Source organism: Stigmatopora argus, chromosome 15, assembly GCF_051989625.1.
Source record: "Stigmatopora argus isolate UIUO_Sarg chromosome 15, RoL_Sarg_1.0, whole genome shotgun sequence".
Classification (NCBI taxonomy): Eukaryota; Metazoa; Chordata; class Actinopteri; order Syngnathiformes; family Syngnathidae; genus Stigmatopora; species Stigmatopora argus.
In genome coordinates, this window is record NC_135401.1 from 3902034 (window position 1) to 3918201 (window position 16168).

Genomic DNA, 16168 nt, shown 5'->3' on the forward strand with positions numbered 1-16168 from the left:
GAAAATCTCTTTTCTGGAAATAATGGAGAGTGACTGCAGAAGTGACTACTTTTAACTAGTGTTAAAGCTGATAAATGTTGCAGATTGTTGGTAGAATTTAGGCTTCTTTTGCAGGCCATATTCAATATTGTTGACTGCAGGTCGCCCACAGGCCATAATTTGGAGTCCCCTTGTTTAGATATTATATTTGAGCTAAAAACATATTTTTGTAGAGGCATTTATTCTTTCCTTTTACATGTCATATACACGATATATACTTTTTAATTTACATTGCTAAAATGTGTGTGGGGGGTCAAATCACTATTGTTTACCACATCACAAATAATGACAGAACATTAAATGTATGCCGTTTTATTATAGCGTAATGTGTGTTTACATTTTTCTGTAAATAATTTATTAAAAACATTTGAATGAAAATGTAGTTTCTGTGTTCTTTGAAAACCAAAAATACATATATCCTTGTCAAGGGTTAACTTTGCGTCACTTTGTAATTTTAGGGTACTTACAGGCCACTTTCTGTAAATTTTGAATCATTTCCTTTCGATTTTGAGCATTTCCGGTCCGCTTTGTTGATTATTGTGTCATTTCTTGTGATTCTGTTGGACATTTCTGAGTCACTTCATTGGGATTTATTTCAAAAATGACATTACATTCAATATTTACACAGGAATATGCACTCTTTTCTCCTCCGTCAAGCTCAGCTATCTCACAAACTTCCTCAATTTCACCAGGAAAGCTGGAAATACAAGATAAAGTCAAATTTAAAAAAAAAATACTTAAAAAATCATACATTTAAAACCCTGCTAAAAGCAACTGACCTGAATGGCTTAACTGATGTGGGTGAGGTCTGGCAATGTATGGAATACTCCCAAAGGCTGGATGTTCCTCTGAGAGTAAAAATATTTACTGGTAGTATCATTTCACATATTCAATTTGAGATGCGAACACAGCAAAGTCACCTTGTTCAGTCTCGTGCGCAGTCTTCTCCTCTTCTTTCTGGTTTTCAGCGATTATTGGCGATTTCTTAAAACAATAGCGCCCATCTTTAAGAAGGGCGGGAGCAACAAGCCAGTCTCGGATTGGAACTTCAAAGATGCGTTCGCACAGCAAAGGGAGAGCTGCGCACCGAAGCCCTTCCAACAAGTCAATCACCTGTGTTATACTAAGAGGAAGAATATATATTTATAGTTATAAAGGAACCGCACCAAACCAAAAATCCACAATATTTTGGTTGGGACTAAAGAACGGCAACCATCGAATGAAGTATTTGAATGAAGATGAATAAATAGTGAATACATTTCATCCTACCATCTAGATTATTGTTTTGGTGATTGTCTTTTAGAAAAAAAATGATATGAAAGTTCATTCTTTTGGCTAAATACAGTACTCACTTGGCAAGGTAGATGGCACACACAGCTCCAGAATTCAGATGTGGAACCACCGTTGTCAAAACGAGTTGTGGGTTTATCAGATCAAGCGAAACCTGCAATATGTTTAATATAGTTACTTCAGAAACACTGCCATGGCTTCCAGTTCAAACCTTGACACTGACCGAATTGAATGCCCGACCGGCGAGAAGAGATGAAGCCGTATAAAGGTCAGCGTGTTGAAAGTCTACGTTGTCAGGCCACTCCTCCCCTTTTCGCGCTCTCCACGAGGTCCTCCACCGTTGGTAGTTTAGTACAGCTCTCCTGAGATGATCTTCTCTAATGTCAATACTTAGTACGCTGCCCTGAGAGCCCACTAAGGAAAGTAAACATATATTTACTGTCATTTGTACTTTTTTTTAAACTTTGTTTTGGTTTTTCTTGGGAGGAAAATAACCAATTTTGCTGCTCCTACATTATTTGTGGCTGAATTTTGATTAAATTTGGTGAGTATATTCTAGGGATGTGTATATGTGTATGGAATATTTTTTTTTGTCTTTGGGATGAACCCACCAACAGATTCAATTTTTAATTATGTTTCTACATAATTTTTTGGACTATAATTTACTGCTGATTAAAACCCAAAAAATCACCACCTCCATAAAATGTAATTTTACTCAACCAATCAAGGGGAATGTTGAAGTCTTTCAATTGACTTTCAGATAATAATTTTAAATATATTTAAGGAAAAAAATACGATTTGAATTGAAATACAATAGCTTTTCAATGATAATACAATATATTATATTTAATGCATCTGCCCTGCATTGTGCATGTGATTCTTTCAGCTACCACTAGAGAGAACCCATGTAACGTAACACTACAAAATTCGATGCACAAGCAAAAATGCACTCCATTGTGCATTTAGACTTGTTGAGATTAATATTATTGCTGCAGGTATTTCGATTTTACTAATTGTTCTAGTGAAAAAGACAAAAAAAGGGCTGGCTTAACCAGAAACTAACGTCTGCTCGTGTACACAAAAAAAGTATCTTTCATATCCGACAAGAAATGACGCCAAGTGTTTTCCTACCTGCTCGTGACAAAAACAGAGACATGCCCCCAGATCCAGATCCTGACTCCAGCACGTGGTCTCCCTCTGTGACATCCATCATCATTAGCATAGTGCTGGCATCCTGAGAAATGGCAGATTACAGCAAACTTGTGATTTGACAACTGTAATAATAGTGGATATTAAAAGTGTAGCTGTTTAAATTCCACTTTTTACCTGTCTATTTTTTTTTTAAAGTAGGGCAAGAAATTAACAATGATTTGATCTGATCTTCCTGTGCAAGAAAAAAACAAAAATCATGGCATAGTATAATTGGATATATATAGGCTATACATAGGTTGAAATGTGGCTGCTGGAGTGATATAATCTTTTTTTCCAATAGGCTGCTGTCTTAAATAAAGTATCTTTCAGTTTTCAAAAACATCGATATTGGTTTCTATTTTCCATCACTTTGTCTTAAATGCATACATCATAACTTGTGTGTCAAATCTAACATGAAAATTGACTATTTTGCTGTGGCAACCCTGCAACGAGTAAATCAAACGAGCTGGAATTGTTGACTTCAGGGCGACATTTGGGAGGATCTCTGCAACAGATAACGCACAGATGGTGATTTTGTCAAATGCATGGATTTACCTTTGGATAAGTGATGACGGGGCCCCTCTTCATGTAAAGAACATAATCTTCCAAACTGGGACGTCGTATGAAGATGGATGCCCCTCTGTTTGTGTTCTGGAAGTGACCTGCTGGCTGCCCAGTTATATCTTCATGCAGTATAAACCCCCAGCTGCTCAGCAGTCGTGTTCCAGGTTTAAGTTGGAACATCTTCCTGAACTCCAAACTACCTTTTCGATGATACTCGGCCACAATCAACTCCCCGAACCCAAGTGTGCTTTTTTGTGACATCGGTTGTGTTTCATTGCATTTTAAAGGCTGTCCAGCCTCACCATTCCACGTGCCTGAATTATTTTCTGCTAAAGATGCTTCATCTTTTGTGTCTAAAGCAGGATTTTGCTGTTGTCTGGACAAAGTGGATGAAGGATCAGAGGAGCTTTGCTGTTCTGGCATCAATGTGTCCTCTTCATGTGGTTGATTTGGTTCTCTGAGTTGCATGACCTCAGAGCTCAATGATTCTTGAGGAAGAAGGCTACTAAGTCTCTCAAGGGGAGACAAGGATCTCCTTCTAGAAAGTGGCGATTGTCCATCTATCGTCTTGGAGTTCAGCAGTGATGTTTTGGAATTATCGCTGTCATTGCAATATTTCACACAGCCTGTTGAAATAGTTTTCATTGCCAATCTACTGGAATTAAAATGATCAAAAATATGTCTCTGATGGTGATGTCTTGGAGCTGATTTGTACATACGTACCAGACTAGACAAAATATAAGATCCAGCACAGGACATTTTTACTCTGTTGTTACACTATTTCAATTTTTTTAAAAAACACAAAGTGAACAATATCAAAATGTTATGGATTTCCCAAATTTACATACGAAAGTCAAATAAAACATTAAAAATGTAACATAATAACATACCAAGCGAAATCGAGACGAAATTAGCTATTTTGTCACCCTTTGTGGAGGTAAGGTCCATTAACATCTACGGTTAGGTCACCATGCTTATTTGAAAACGCAAGTAGATGACGACATAAAAGCGCGACAGTTGTTATAGTATAACATTGCTGCTTTACCAGCAAAGAGCGGTTTGGCAAAAGAGCTAAAGCCTTTCAAATCTGTTGTATCCTCATTTTTTTAAATTACGTTTTCCTTCTGAAATTGTTTGAAAAGATCAGTAGTACTCTCGCGTTTGTTAACAGCCAAACACAAGAACCGAATTTAACTCACAGAAAGTTGCATGCACGTAATTAAGTCTATTGTACTACTAAATTTTAATACTCTAAAAATCTTCATTTTGTGTCGTTTATTAATTATTATTATTTTGCAAGTGGTCCATTGCTGTTGCTTTACAAGATAGAGATTATTCCCGTAGACAACACACACATTTATTTGTATTATTCGTGAAATGGAAATAGCACGATCAATTTTCTTCTTTTGTAATTTGGTGACGCATTACATTACGTTCAGATACGTATACTACAATGAATAAATTTTATAACAGCAATGGGTGCACCCAACGCGTCACTGCGCATGTGCACAAGCGTACACACGTGGTTGTGGTAAACCACGCACGCAGCGCTTTCAGAAATGGCGGACGGGGATAGCAGCTATTCGCAGCCGCTACCATGCGTTTTTTCACCAAAATCACAACAATACCTGGCAGTGTGTGCTCAGGATGGAAGACTTCGAATATGGAACACAGACAGTAAAACACTTCACCAGGAATACGTGCCTTCAGCCCATTTGAGTGCTACTTGTACATGCATACATTGGGGACCATGCCGGACAGTCAAGGTACCGTGAAGCTGCTATGGAATTTCTCACTGTTAGCATAATGGGCTAGCGAGGCCTAAACTACTCAGGGAAGAACGATGTCAATGAGCTATATCGTGATGTTATCCGTAGCGTTTTTTACTTAGAAAGATCTACTATGATCTTTCAACGATTGCAATATTTGCGGACGGACGGTTACTCCTGTTCGTGTTGGGATCTTAGCGGAATATCCGCGTTAGCCCTTGGCTAGCCTTAAACAGCTGCGCAGGAGGCACATGTTGGATCCACATGGTTGTGCTAAGCGAGAGGAGTGTGTCTAATGCTTCAGATGTCTTTAAAAATGACTAAATTAGCTCAATTTAATAACCAAACGTGTATCTTCTCAAATCTAATGGACAAATGACCTTTCGGTTAAACCTTAATATAGTGTAGTTTGACCATTAACACGTTGTCGCCTACGATACCATTTGTGACAGGGGACGTCGATAAAAACTCTTGCATTCTTTTAAAAACGACTGAAGAGAAACATTAAAATGACAAGTTATTGAAAAGGCCCGAGATTATCGACATTTGTTTTTGTATACGTGTCGTCATGTGTCGTCGAATTGCTTTGCACTTTTCAGTAAAGGCGATCTAAAGTGGATTGAGTGATTTGAATGTTCACTACCTGTACGTTAAAATCGCGTTAAAATGTCTTAACTACTTTCGTGTTATTTTTTTGAACCATGAAACAAGCTTTAATTGATAAAATCCTGCACAGGATTACAAAACCTGCCCTTGCTAGCATGCAACTGTACTTGGTGGTGTGGCCTTATAAATGTATATTTGGCATCTCTAGGGCCAAAATATTTTTTTCGTGGAAACAAACTAAATTCTATTATGAAAGGAACGTTCCACTTTGTGTTTTGATTTAGGATGTCCCTGTTCCAATTAGGTAATGTGAAATCAGACTCGATCACACCAATTTTTAGATCGTTCTTTATTGGGCGAAAACGAGTTGTTCATATTTTTATGTTAGTTAGTGTAGTAAAAAACTGTACATCAAGTATTTTATTTATGGTAGAAAGTACTGCCGTTATGAGCTTTTTTGACGGAATGCAAGAAGTTACAAGATGCTGTGCCAAAATATGTTCATTTATATTATTACCAATAGCTGAGAAATGGAATATTGACGTTTTCTCCAATATTTACTAAATGTAAATGTGTCCATTGATGTTGCTTCATCTGGTATGTTTTTAGGAAGGTCCTCTGAGGAAGAAAAGGAAATCGGAGGCAGGGCATGTGGAGGAAAAAGCAGACCTGTTGGCAATGGGCACGGTGGCAGGCACAGTGCTTATATACAGTACGGTTAAAGGTGCTCTTCACTGTACCCTGGTAAGTTTAAAATAAAACACGTGCGATCCAGGATTATAGGCATGCAAATCTTCCCATTTTGCCTCTTTCTGAGCTTGCGTTTTTTTCCTTTTCAGGATGGAGGCCATAGTGGAGGAGTGAATTGTGTTCATTGGCACCCTGAAGACTGTTTATTGTATAGTGGCTCGGATGACTCGCATATTGTAGAATGGGATCTACAAACAGGCAAGACGCGGAGGTCAGTGTAAATTTGGAATATCTACATCTCTATGTTTGCATTACAAGAATCATTTTAGGAGATCCCGTGTTATGAATTGAAAGAGTTATGATGTGTATTGTAACACGAGCAAAATGATTGTTTCCAGTAAGTGGAAGGCAGACCGTGGTGTAGTGAGCAGTTTGTGCGTGAGCCCAGATGGTAAACTGCTGCTTTCAGCTGGACAGACCATCAAGATGTGGAATTTGGACACCAAAGAGGTTTACAGGGTGAGTGCTGCTAAATTTGCTTCATATATGTTGATATGACAGAAGTCAACGGAAATTTCAGAAACCCACCATCATTTTTGCAAGTATAACACAGGCGTAGGACACTCATAACCAGTTAATAAGCGGCATCAGAATAATACATATTTACTTTGAATGTTTTGCACTGACACATTACCAACAGGTAAAATTGGCAACTTGTCTGCTCCGCCTTCTTTTCAGAAATTCACCGGGCACTCCAGTGCTGTGACGACCCTCCGCTTTGCCACCACACGGCCCCCCGACAGCAGCAGTCTCTATTTTTTGTCTGGGGCTGTTAACAATAGACTGCTCAGTGTATGGTGTGTACATAATCAATGGGATTTCACATCAGAAAATGGCACATCATGTTTTACATGGACTGATTTAATATGATCTTTCTGCAGGCAAGTACGGGAAGATGGCAAGGACAAGAACTCGGTGGTGTCCTTCACCCTGACAGATGAGCCTCGACATATTGACCTTGTCGCATCCAAAAGCAAGGAAGAGGTCAGCAAAGCAACTCGAGTACATTTTCGCTCATCCTAACAAAATACCCTGTGCGGTTGACTGTGAAGCGGTTATTTAAATTAATAGAGCAGCAAAGATCGGTACATGGTCGATTGGTCGCCGGTCCTTTGGTCGCCCGGAAGGTTATTGATAATTACCATTTAAATCGTTGCTCAAATTCCCTAAATACAAACTGTAAATTACTATTTAGTCATACTTAATGCCCTATTAATTATTAGGCCAAAGAAAAGCTCCAAATTTCCCAGACTTTTATTGTTTTTTGTTGGAGACCCTGACTGACGTACCTTCCTAAGGGGACAACTCGTGTACATACAAACTCTTATACACTCGCACGTCGGCTCAGTGAAACTGCTCATGGCCATTGTTGGCTTTTATTGATGCGTAGACCGTGTTGTTTTACCTTGTTTTGGTCGTCGGTCTTTTGGTCGCGGTCCGGGCGACCAAAAGACCGGCGACGAATCGACCGCACGCGGCAAAGACCCCAAAAAAAGTGATTTGCTGGACAGTCACATAGGAAAGAAAATACAATAGTTGGCAAACTCTGAAGAAAATTCTTGGTTCTCTTGACAGGCAGTAAGGCTTGCAGTGGTTTCTAAAGATGGACAGCTGCATCTCTTTGAGCACTTTCTGAATGGGTAAGCTTTGAGATAACAAAGCAGATTTACCACATCACTGCTTTATAATTCCCTTTCGCTGCATAAAATATTTTGAGGCAAAACTCAAATTTGATAATACTCGTTACGCATCTTGGCTGGCTAGTGTATAGGATTAGTGTCTTGTAATCACAGGCCCTGCAAGAAGCCCCTGTCCCCTTCATGCACGGTGCAGATGTCAGACACAAAGGATTCCCCGATGCCGATCCCCCTCCTTGCAGCCGCCCTGTGTGCCGAGTCAAGGACGGTGATGCTGGCTTACGGCAACTATCTACAGCCCGTAATAGAGAAATTGGTGAGTGTACCCTTGGCTGCTGCAACGCGGAGGCAAATTTCTTACAGGTGAATAAAAAGCCCAATTGACTCCAAAGATGTTGGAATGCTATCCGAATTCTGAGTAAAAAACTAAATGCTTCAATGTTGCAAATTAGTCATTTTGTTAAATTGAGTATCTACAAGGAATGATGATAAGTGTCAAATTCAATGGTTGAGGTTCTTATTCATAATGCCTGCTTGCAACCTCTTTTTTTAGGACATCGAAACAGCTGATAGACACGTTTGCCTGACAAGAAATGTGCAGACGGCCTTGTCCCTTTCTATCGCATCTACCGTTTCCAAGGTAGCCGTCATGATTATATCCAGTCTAGGTTTCATTCAATGTGTTGCCCTATTTGACTTCTTGTGCTCTCAAAATTGACAAATATGTTGTCTGCAGGTGAAAACCCCAATTAGCAACTCTAAGAGCAAAGTTTTGGTCCCTGGTCTTCCTGGTCATCAAGCCCCAGTTCCAGGAGTCTCAAAGTCAACAGAGAAAAGGAAAAAAGACGTTGATTCTAAAGAGGTTTGTGTCCAATTGAACTTATCTTCACCCACAGAAAAACAACATGATCGCTGTTGTGATTGTGTTGTGTTATAGTGCCTGAATTGATATCCAGGTTTCCTTTAGCAAATTTATCTTTTCCCTTTTCAGGTGTCAATAGCAGAGCGTTTAGGTGAAATTGATCTGCAATCTACTCCTTCCATAAAGAAAGGACAGTCTAAAGGGACACCATCTTTACAAACGGATAACTATGCAGTTTTGCTGGTGCAAGGCCTGGAGAGCAGTGACCATGACATCCTAAATGTAAGGCAGAGTGGTGTGCTTTCTTGAGCTAATCTAAAGATACCATATATCTATTTATGGCTATTTTGGTGTCATTTGTTGTTTCTAATATTGATGTTAAAATTGAGTAATGTCAGGGCCTCGTTTTTATCATGACTATGATTCCATATTCCTTTTGCAGAAAGTTTTTCAGACCCGTAAGGATATGGTAATAAAGAAAACCGTTTCACGGTTACCCCTGCCCGCTGTTCTACCATTAGTTGAAGAGGTGAGTGTCAAATTCTATTCTACCTCTCAAGTGTAGATCTATTGTCCAGATTTATTTTATCATGCATTTTTCTTCTAGATAACCAAGAGACTCCAAGGACACCCTTTCACGTAAGTAAAAGCATGACAATGGACGCAGCACAGTTTCTTTCTGTAGGTTCTTTCTTTTGAAGGGCCTTAAATTGAACGGTGTCTTTAGGACACAATTCAAAATTGTTACTGTTTTGAAATTGTAAAATCAAAAAGATCACAAATTGGCTTTGGAAGAAATATAGCTACCAAATTTTATGATGATCCATCTACAAATTACAGGAATATCAACAACAAAATGAACAAGACCAAGGTGACTGAAGCGGCCTTTTGATCCTGCTCCTGGAAGGTCTCATTAAAATCCATAATATGCCGTACGATGTTCCCCACCGTCAAAATAAAATGCCCTTATCTGAGCATTTCTTATGTTTGCAGTGGCCACGAGAACTGGCATTTTTAAATTTCAATTTAATCTTGGTTTTTGGCCTGTACAGGGATTCTGAACAGGCCAAATATGAATGAAATTGAATTTGCCTTTACTGAAATATTAGGTTTATTTAATGCGTATTTGTGCAAACCTTATACATGGCTTCTTTATTGGAGGTGTGCATTTTAACCATTCCCCTCTTATCGCCTCCTTTTAGTGCCGTTCTCATGGTCCGATGGCTCAAAGCTGTGCTAATGCACCACACGTCATACCTGTCTTCGGTGAGTACCTGTTCATTGCAGAAATTCACTTACTGTCATTATAATGGGCAGCTTTCAAAATTCTCTTTGTGAATATAGAGGATAATTCAAGTGCAAAGTTAAATGTACAAAGTAAAAATCACCCTCTTGAGAGTTCAATTTTCTCACATTGGACTATTTTTACAGTATTTTTTTAGAACCAAATCACGTAATTTTTTTCCACTCTTATTTTTAGTATTGCACAACTGATTTGCAAAAAAAAATCTTTTTTTGCTAAATAACCCTTTTGTCTTTAATGTTGGATAACTTTGTTGAAAGCAACCTAGCAGCCATTCACCTGTACTGGTGATGTGTGAACTGCACTGAAATTGTAAGGCTGTTGGTCATTTCTATTTCGTTGTCTGTCCACTCATCCCCCCCAAGTGTAAGCACATGTGGTACAAATGACTTTTAGATTTTCTATTATTATTTTCAATATGCTTGCCCGATGCGGAGTGTTGAATGTTTTTTTTAGGCCTGATTTCATCGTCAACCTGACATATTGCGTTCTATTTCCAACAGCTGCCCGATCTGGTCTCCCAGCTGGGGGTGCTTTATCACATGATTGAGAGCAGAGTGAAGATGTTCCATAAATTGACCAAGTTACATGGGAAACTGTACCTCCTCGTCACACAGGTCAGCAGAATCAAATTTATGGCAATGTGCAGCATCTTGCACATCTTTGCTACGTGATGGTTTTCAATTGCTTAATTTGAATCTGTTTGCTTTGCAAGATTTGAGTCCATTTGTATTATATGTTAGTGTTTTTCATGTACTTTATACCTCACATCTCAGGCAGAATCCTACTTTTTAGGAAATGGGGAAAATATGCTTGCGCAAATTGTAACATTTTGGAAGTACAACTGCTACACTTAACAGCAACAATATTTAATTTAATGTAGCGGTATAATCTTGCTATGTAAAATGCAGTGTAATAAGCATTGAATCCTTCAAAAGAAGTGATTGGTCCTTAGTGTGCAGCGTTTTAAAAAAAAAAATATATATATATATATATAATATGATTTTGAATGCTCTGCTAAACTGATAATCATTCTTTACCAATAGGTGGCGACAGATAATAGCAGCAACAAAGTATCAGATGTTGACCACACAGCCAAGCTGGTCTATGAAGAGGGTAAGTGTATTTTTAGTTGTAAAAATTGTTTGTTTTCTTCCTCTTCATATATTTAAGTCAAGTCATAACCTGTGGTACAGTTTTTTTTAAATTTCTAAAAATCCTGATCCACCGTTACAGTTAACAGTGCAACAGCTGGTTTTTGTCAAAGTAGCTCTTAATTTTTCTATTGAGGAACTTTAATTTCAATCTACCTTTGTATTAGGTCCCAATGCTCATTGGTTTAAATTCCACCACTGCCAAAGTGATTTCTTATTTATTTTCCTATCATTTGTTTTCTGATCGAGCTATTGTCGAATAGCAAATACAGCTTGATGTTGGCAGTTTGTACATCACGCAGACATTTTTGTGTGTGCACTGCATGCAAACATTATTGTGTTGCCTGGCAACGTGGCCAGCAGCAGAGCAAGTCAACGTGCTTCAGTCATTCACCGTGTTATTACTGTACAATTTAAAAACCGTCTAAAGGGACCCGTAAACAGTATGACTACACTCTGATAACCTAATGATGGAAGCATAAGAATTCACTTATAAAAATATATATATCTTTTCTTTTGGGGGGTTGGGGTAAGGTTTATTCATTTATCTATTTTCATCAATGTATTGAGCTTTTTCCCCCTTATTTTCTTGGCCTCTATAGAATCTTCAGATGAAGAAGAGGCTTCTGGAGATGAAGGTCTTTTGGACGAAGACTCAGATGTACGTTTTATTATTGGTGTAATGTTGTTAATGAACAGAAATTGTTTCTTGCTTCAAATGTGATGAATAAATGCTATTTATTTATCAGCAGAATTGGGAGGAGGATGAATCATTGGTAGATGACACAAAAGCCGAAATTGTCCTGTGCGAAGAGGACGCCGACACCGACAACAGGACAGATTCCAAAGAGAACGGAGAGGAAAAAATGGAACATGACAATGAGAGCGAAGAAGAATAAGAAGAAAAAAATGGACCTGAAAAAGTTCGATATACTTTATTTTAGTTTCATGCATTTGATTTTATTACGACAACAAGGAATTGTTACTAAAGTGAGGGACGTGATAAAATTAGAGCCGTTTGACCACCATCTTACATTTAATTTTCACCAAGGACGCTATTTTGAAAAGGGCAACACATTATACAGCATTAAATTAATGCTGTCTGACTTAGTCAGTTTTAGTCAGCATCCCAGTTCTTTGTGGCCCGGCGAGGTTGGAAATGACTGAAAAGAATTTGGAGCCGTCTGTTTCATAGTTACTCGGCATTTAACATGTTCTGCAACTAGAGCCAATAAATAGATGGTTATCTACAACCACAATTCAGGCCTGGTTTCTGGCGCTGTTGTACAAAATACTGTTTAATACAGAAGTGATCTTATCTTGTTCAGTAAGGTCATACATCATGTTCCTATACAACAATGTAAATCTGTATGTACAGTGAAGTGTTTGTATGAGCTCTTCCCTCTACAATTATTCCGCAGAGGTCCTTGGAATTAAAGGAACTCCTTTAAAGTATCCTTGAAGACTGTTCTTTCCATTTTCTTACCTCCCTTTTGTGAAGTATACTCAATTGTCCACTGCCTTCAATCTCACAGATTGGTGGCAAATGCCAATTGTGTTATGTCATGGTGTTTTATCCTATCTTGTACTGTTGGGTTACATCTGACCAATGTTCCCTCTAATTTTTAGTTTGTCAGGGCAGAAAGACAACCACCCTGAGCACACTGAGTACTGGTGTGAGCAACATCATTGCTCACTATGGGCACACACCAGTATCACACCTGCCATAAGCAGGTGTATGTCTACTACACAAATGATTTAGTAATAATAAAATGTAATGATTAATATCTATGAATGGGAGGCCCGGCGGATGAGTGGTTCGCGCATCGGCCTCACAGCTAAAAAAAAGATTTTTATTTTGTGCGCTCCATATGATTTGCTGTGCGCAGAGAAGACTAGAGTAGTGCGCAATTGCGCACGCGTGCAGCTTAGAGGGAACATTGCATCTGACCATCTTATTTATTATCACAACCTGAAGAGTTTGGATGTGTCAGGAGCCCACGGAGCTGTCATCGCTTTCACCCCCGCTCATCTAATGTGTAGTTAGCGAGCGAGAATTATAGCGTGAGTAAGCAATGACGGGGTCGACGGCGCATGAGCTCCCTTGGTGGCTATCCTCGTCTACGACGAGATGTTTTTGCCAGTTAAGGACACACTTTGCCCTTCTACAAATCCCAGGAAAGACGACACGGATCTGGCTTGATTATATTCGGCCTGCGTGCCAATGTAAATTTGCAGAAGCGGCATTTTGCATATTATTATAAATCACTTATCTCTGGTGAAATTTACTTTGTCCTTCAACATACCCTTACAACTCGCATAAGCTCGTCTATAAAGCAGCTAGAGTTCTTTTCACTTCAGGCCCTTGGTAAAAGCGCTGGGATTATTTACATGCTTGGTTGAGCTCAGAGCTGTCAAACTCATCTTTTCGTTCTATTGGTCCAGTCCAGATAAATATTGAACTCATTTGGCTTCTCTTGCTGGCATTTTTTTGTTGTTGTTGAAAGAATTGGAATTATTTTATGAACCACACCTAATGAGCTCACCCAGCACACACTAGTGTGATTGGGATTTACTGTAGATGAAATGATGTTTGTGAAATAAATGTCTTACTGCCCACTGCAGGCTAATTACACAACACAGGAGATGATTTTTACTGCACTCCAAATGGGCCGTGTGGAAGCAAATTATCTAATTGTGGCCACAATACAGATAGGTGTGCACAAAACACCCATTTGTTGCCCTGAACTAGATATGTTAGTCAACCTCTGGAGATTATTTTTTCTCTTTACAGTCTGAAATGAGACATAAAACTGTTGCACAACCTCAGTAGTGCAATGTAGTGATGTCCCGAACCAATACTGTATTAGTACATTGTTTTCTGCACCTCTTTGACACTCAAATACTGAGCCGCAAGACGATTGGCCCCCAGGTACAGCTGCATCACAAGCATGGCCTAAGTTCCGCCCCTGCATCCTTATCACAGCTGCATCAAATTTGCAACTAGAAACTTCCATCCATGACTAATACAGTTAAGATTTGTCGTCTCAATGCAGCAATAAACCCCATAATGGTGGTAGGAATTGATCTTTTAGCAAAATAACTCCATTAGCATCAGGAAAAATGACCTAAAAGAGGAGAAATGAGAAGAAATCTGTCAGATTTGTGACAAAATTAGGATGGGGCAATGAGTGAAGCAAACAAAGTGAACAAACAACCAAAAGGTAAGAATAGTCACAGATGATAACATTGTTTGTTATAGTACTGCACTGTATCCTTAATGTTACATAAGAATTTACAAAATAGTTGATCAGAATGTTTAAAAATGTATGTTATCATACTAGAATAAGGCAGTTCATTAAAGTTTTACTCCCAAACCTGTAGAAGTAACTATAATGCAGCCATTCTTCAAAACTGAGACTTATAATATTCTAAAACTTGTTAAAAGAGATACCAAAACCTTCAATGTCAGTTACTCTCTGAAACAGTACTTTCTATTGCAAAAATGCATGGTTTATTAAATGCAAACATGCACTTTATGTTGCATGTTTTTATTGTATCTGCCATTTACTTGCATAACTATTAACACACAAACATTTTTGCATTTTTTTTTGCAACATTCTCTTCCATATATTATTATTTTTAATGATGCAACAACACTGCAGTTTTAGTACCCCATATAGTCTGAAGGCTGAGAAATTGTCACAGACAGCCATGAAACGCATCATATTTAATCTCCAAATGTATTATTGATCTTGGTACCCAGTAACAAATAGCGGTAAGGAACAAAGTGGAGCTTCATCCATACAAGCTTTTATCATTTGTAGGATAATTCGACATCTGCTAAAAGTCTGCGCATGTGAGAAACTTGTCAACTCCTTAATGGCTGTGTGAAAATGAAATCAAAGGATTATAACTGAACATCGGTTGCTCCTTCCAACAGTAATATAATAATTTGGCTTCTAATTTGATAAATTGCAAGCCAAGATGACATTTCGATTTCAGTTTGACTCAAACAAACGCTTATGTTGGGCTATAATTAGTAAAGAACAAAATCCGCCTTGGGTTTTTCACCTATTTTATATTGTATGTTCTACAAATGTATGCATGTATGTATCAATGTGTTTTTTATTAATGTACTTTGTTTTGTTTAAGAGTAAACATTTATTGCATGAGGTTTATTAGGACATTGGTTTATTATCAATACATTAGTTGTTGTATTGGTTTGTTTTCTTTTTTTGCTGTAATAGAGTGACGTATAAAATATTCATGTTACAAAACACCTCAATTGCAAAATTCTGTTTTAGGTTACGAAAGAAATTCAAGTTATAAAACGGCAAATGTCCAAAAAATTGATCGTGTGCCCTTTGACCTTTTATCATGGGCTGTAACATGCTGTTTTGGGGTTGTTTACAAGTGTGCCTAATGTAACTTTATTCTTTATTTTGTGCGGCCCGGGAAAGTAAATCATGAGTGCCGACTTTCTGTTTTAGGATCAAATTAAAATGGAGTATAGATGTAAAATAAATTTCCTGATTTTCCCCCTTTTAAATCAATAATTGTAATTGTTTAATCAATTTTTTCTGTTTTTAGTTCAAAAATCATTTTGTAAAATATAAAAATATATTTTAAAAAAGCTAAAATAAACATTGTTTTAGATCTATAAAAAAACAGAATATTCAGGGCTTTTAATCCAGTTCTTTTAATCCATTTATTAAAAAAAAAATCAAAATATTATATCTAAAATGGTCCGGCCCACATGAAAACGAGTTGACGTTAACGTGGCCCGCGAACCAACCCGAGTCTGACACCCTTGGTCCTAATTTGAAGTAAAGTTTTGTGTTTACATGTTGTCATGTATTGGTATGTTTTGTCAGTTTCCAAACAATTGCCTTCTCCCTCACGTGCCCTTTAAACACAATGAAACACATTTTTTTTTTCATTTTAATGGCTCAATAAATAATACATTTTTGTCTTTCTCACGTATCATACAAAATTTGTAT

At 38.0% G+C, this 16168-nt stretch overlaps 3 protein-coding genes across 6 annotated transcripts in view; 2 read left to right on the plus strand and 1 right to left on the minus strand.

The window, feature by feature from the left end:
- Positions 1–614: 614 nt before the first annotated feature.
- trmt61b (tRNA methyltransferase 61B) lies at positions 615–4561 on the minus strand. Of its 2 annotated transcripts, XM_077621182.1 has the most exons (8): positions 3975–4561; positions 3076–3710; positions 2461–2563; positions 1553–1743; positions 1392–1483; positions 960–1162; positions 819–887; positions 615–736 (listed from the first exon to the last, which is right to left on the minus strand). In XM_077621182.1, the coding sequence occupies exons 1-8, from the start codon at positions 4036–4038 to the stop codon at positions 702–704; spliced, it is 1392 nt and encodes a 463-aa protein (XP_077477308.1). In that variant the 5' UTR covers positions 4039–4561; the 3' UTR covers positions 615–701. The 2 variants fall into 2 exon arrangements, with proteins under 2 accessions (XP_077477308.1, XP_077477307.1); XM_077621181.1 differs by having other exon boundaries at positions 3076–4558.
- Positions 4557–12620, plus strand: wdr43 (WD repeat domain 43). 2 transcript variants are annotated; one of them, XM_077621179.1, is made up of 18 exons: positions 4557–4850; positions 6069–6203; positions 6299–6420; positions 6548–6668; positions 6888–7006; positions 7091–7193; positions 7785–7849; positions 8003–8162; positions 8400–8486; positions 8583–8708; positions 8838–8990; positions 9151–9237; positions 9316–9347; positions 9911–9974; positions 10515–10628; positions 11058–11127; positions 11768–11826; positions 11915–12620. In XM_077621179.1, the coding sequence occupies exons 1-18, from the start codon at positions 4644–4646 to the stop codon at positions 12062–12064; spliced, it is 1974 nt and encodes a 657-aa protein (XP_077477305.1). In that variant the 5' UTR covers positions 4557–4643; the 3' UTR covers positions 12065–12620. The 2 variants fall into 2 exon arrangements, with proteins under 2 accessions (XP_077477305.1, XP_077477306.1); XM_077621180.1 differs by having other exon boundaries at positions 4558–4850; positions 11918–12620.
- Positions 12621–14185: 1565 nt separating this feature from the next.
- alk (ALK receptor tyrosine kinase) overlaps positions 14186–16168 on the plus strand; it is a 193628-nt gene continuing 191645 nt past the window's right edge. For both annotated transcript variants that reach the window (XM_077621023.1, XM_077621025.1), the window contains exon 1: positions 14186–14389. The gene's annotated coding sequence lies outside the window, so the exon portion shown is untranslated. The remainder of the gene's footprint in view (positions 14390–16168) is intronic.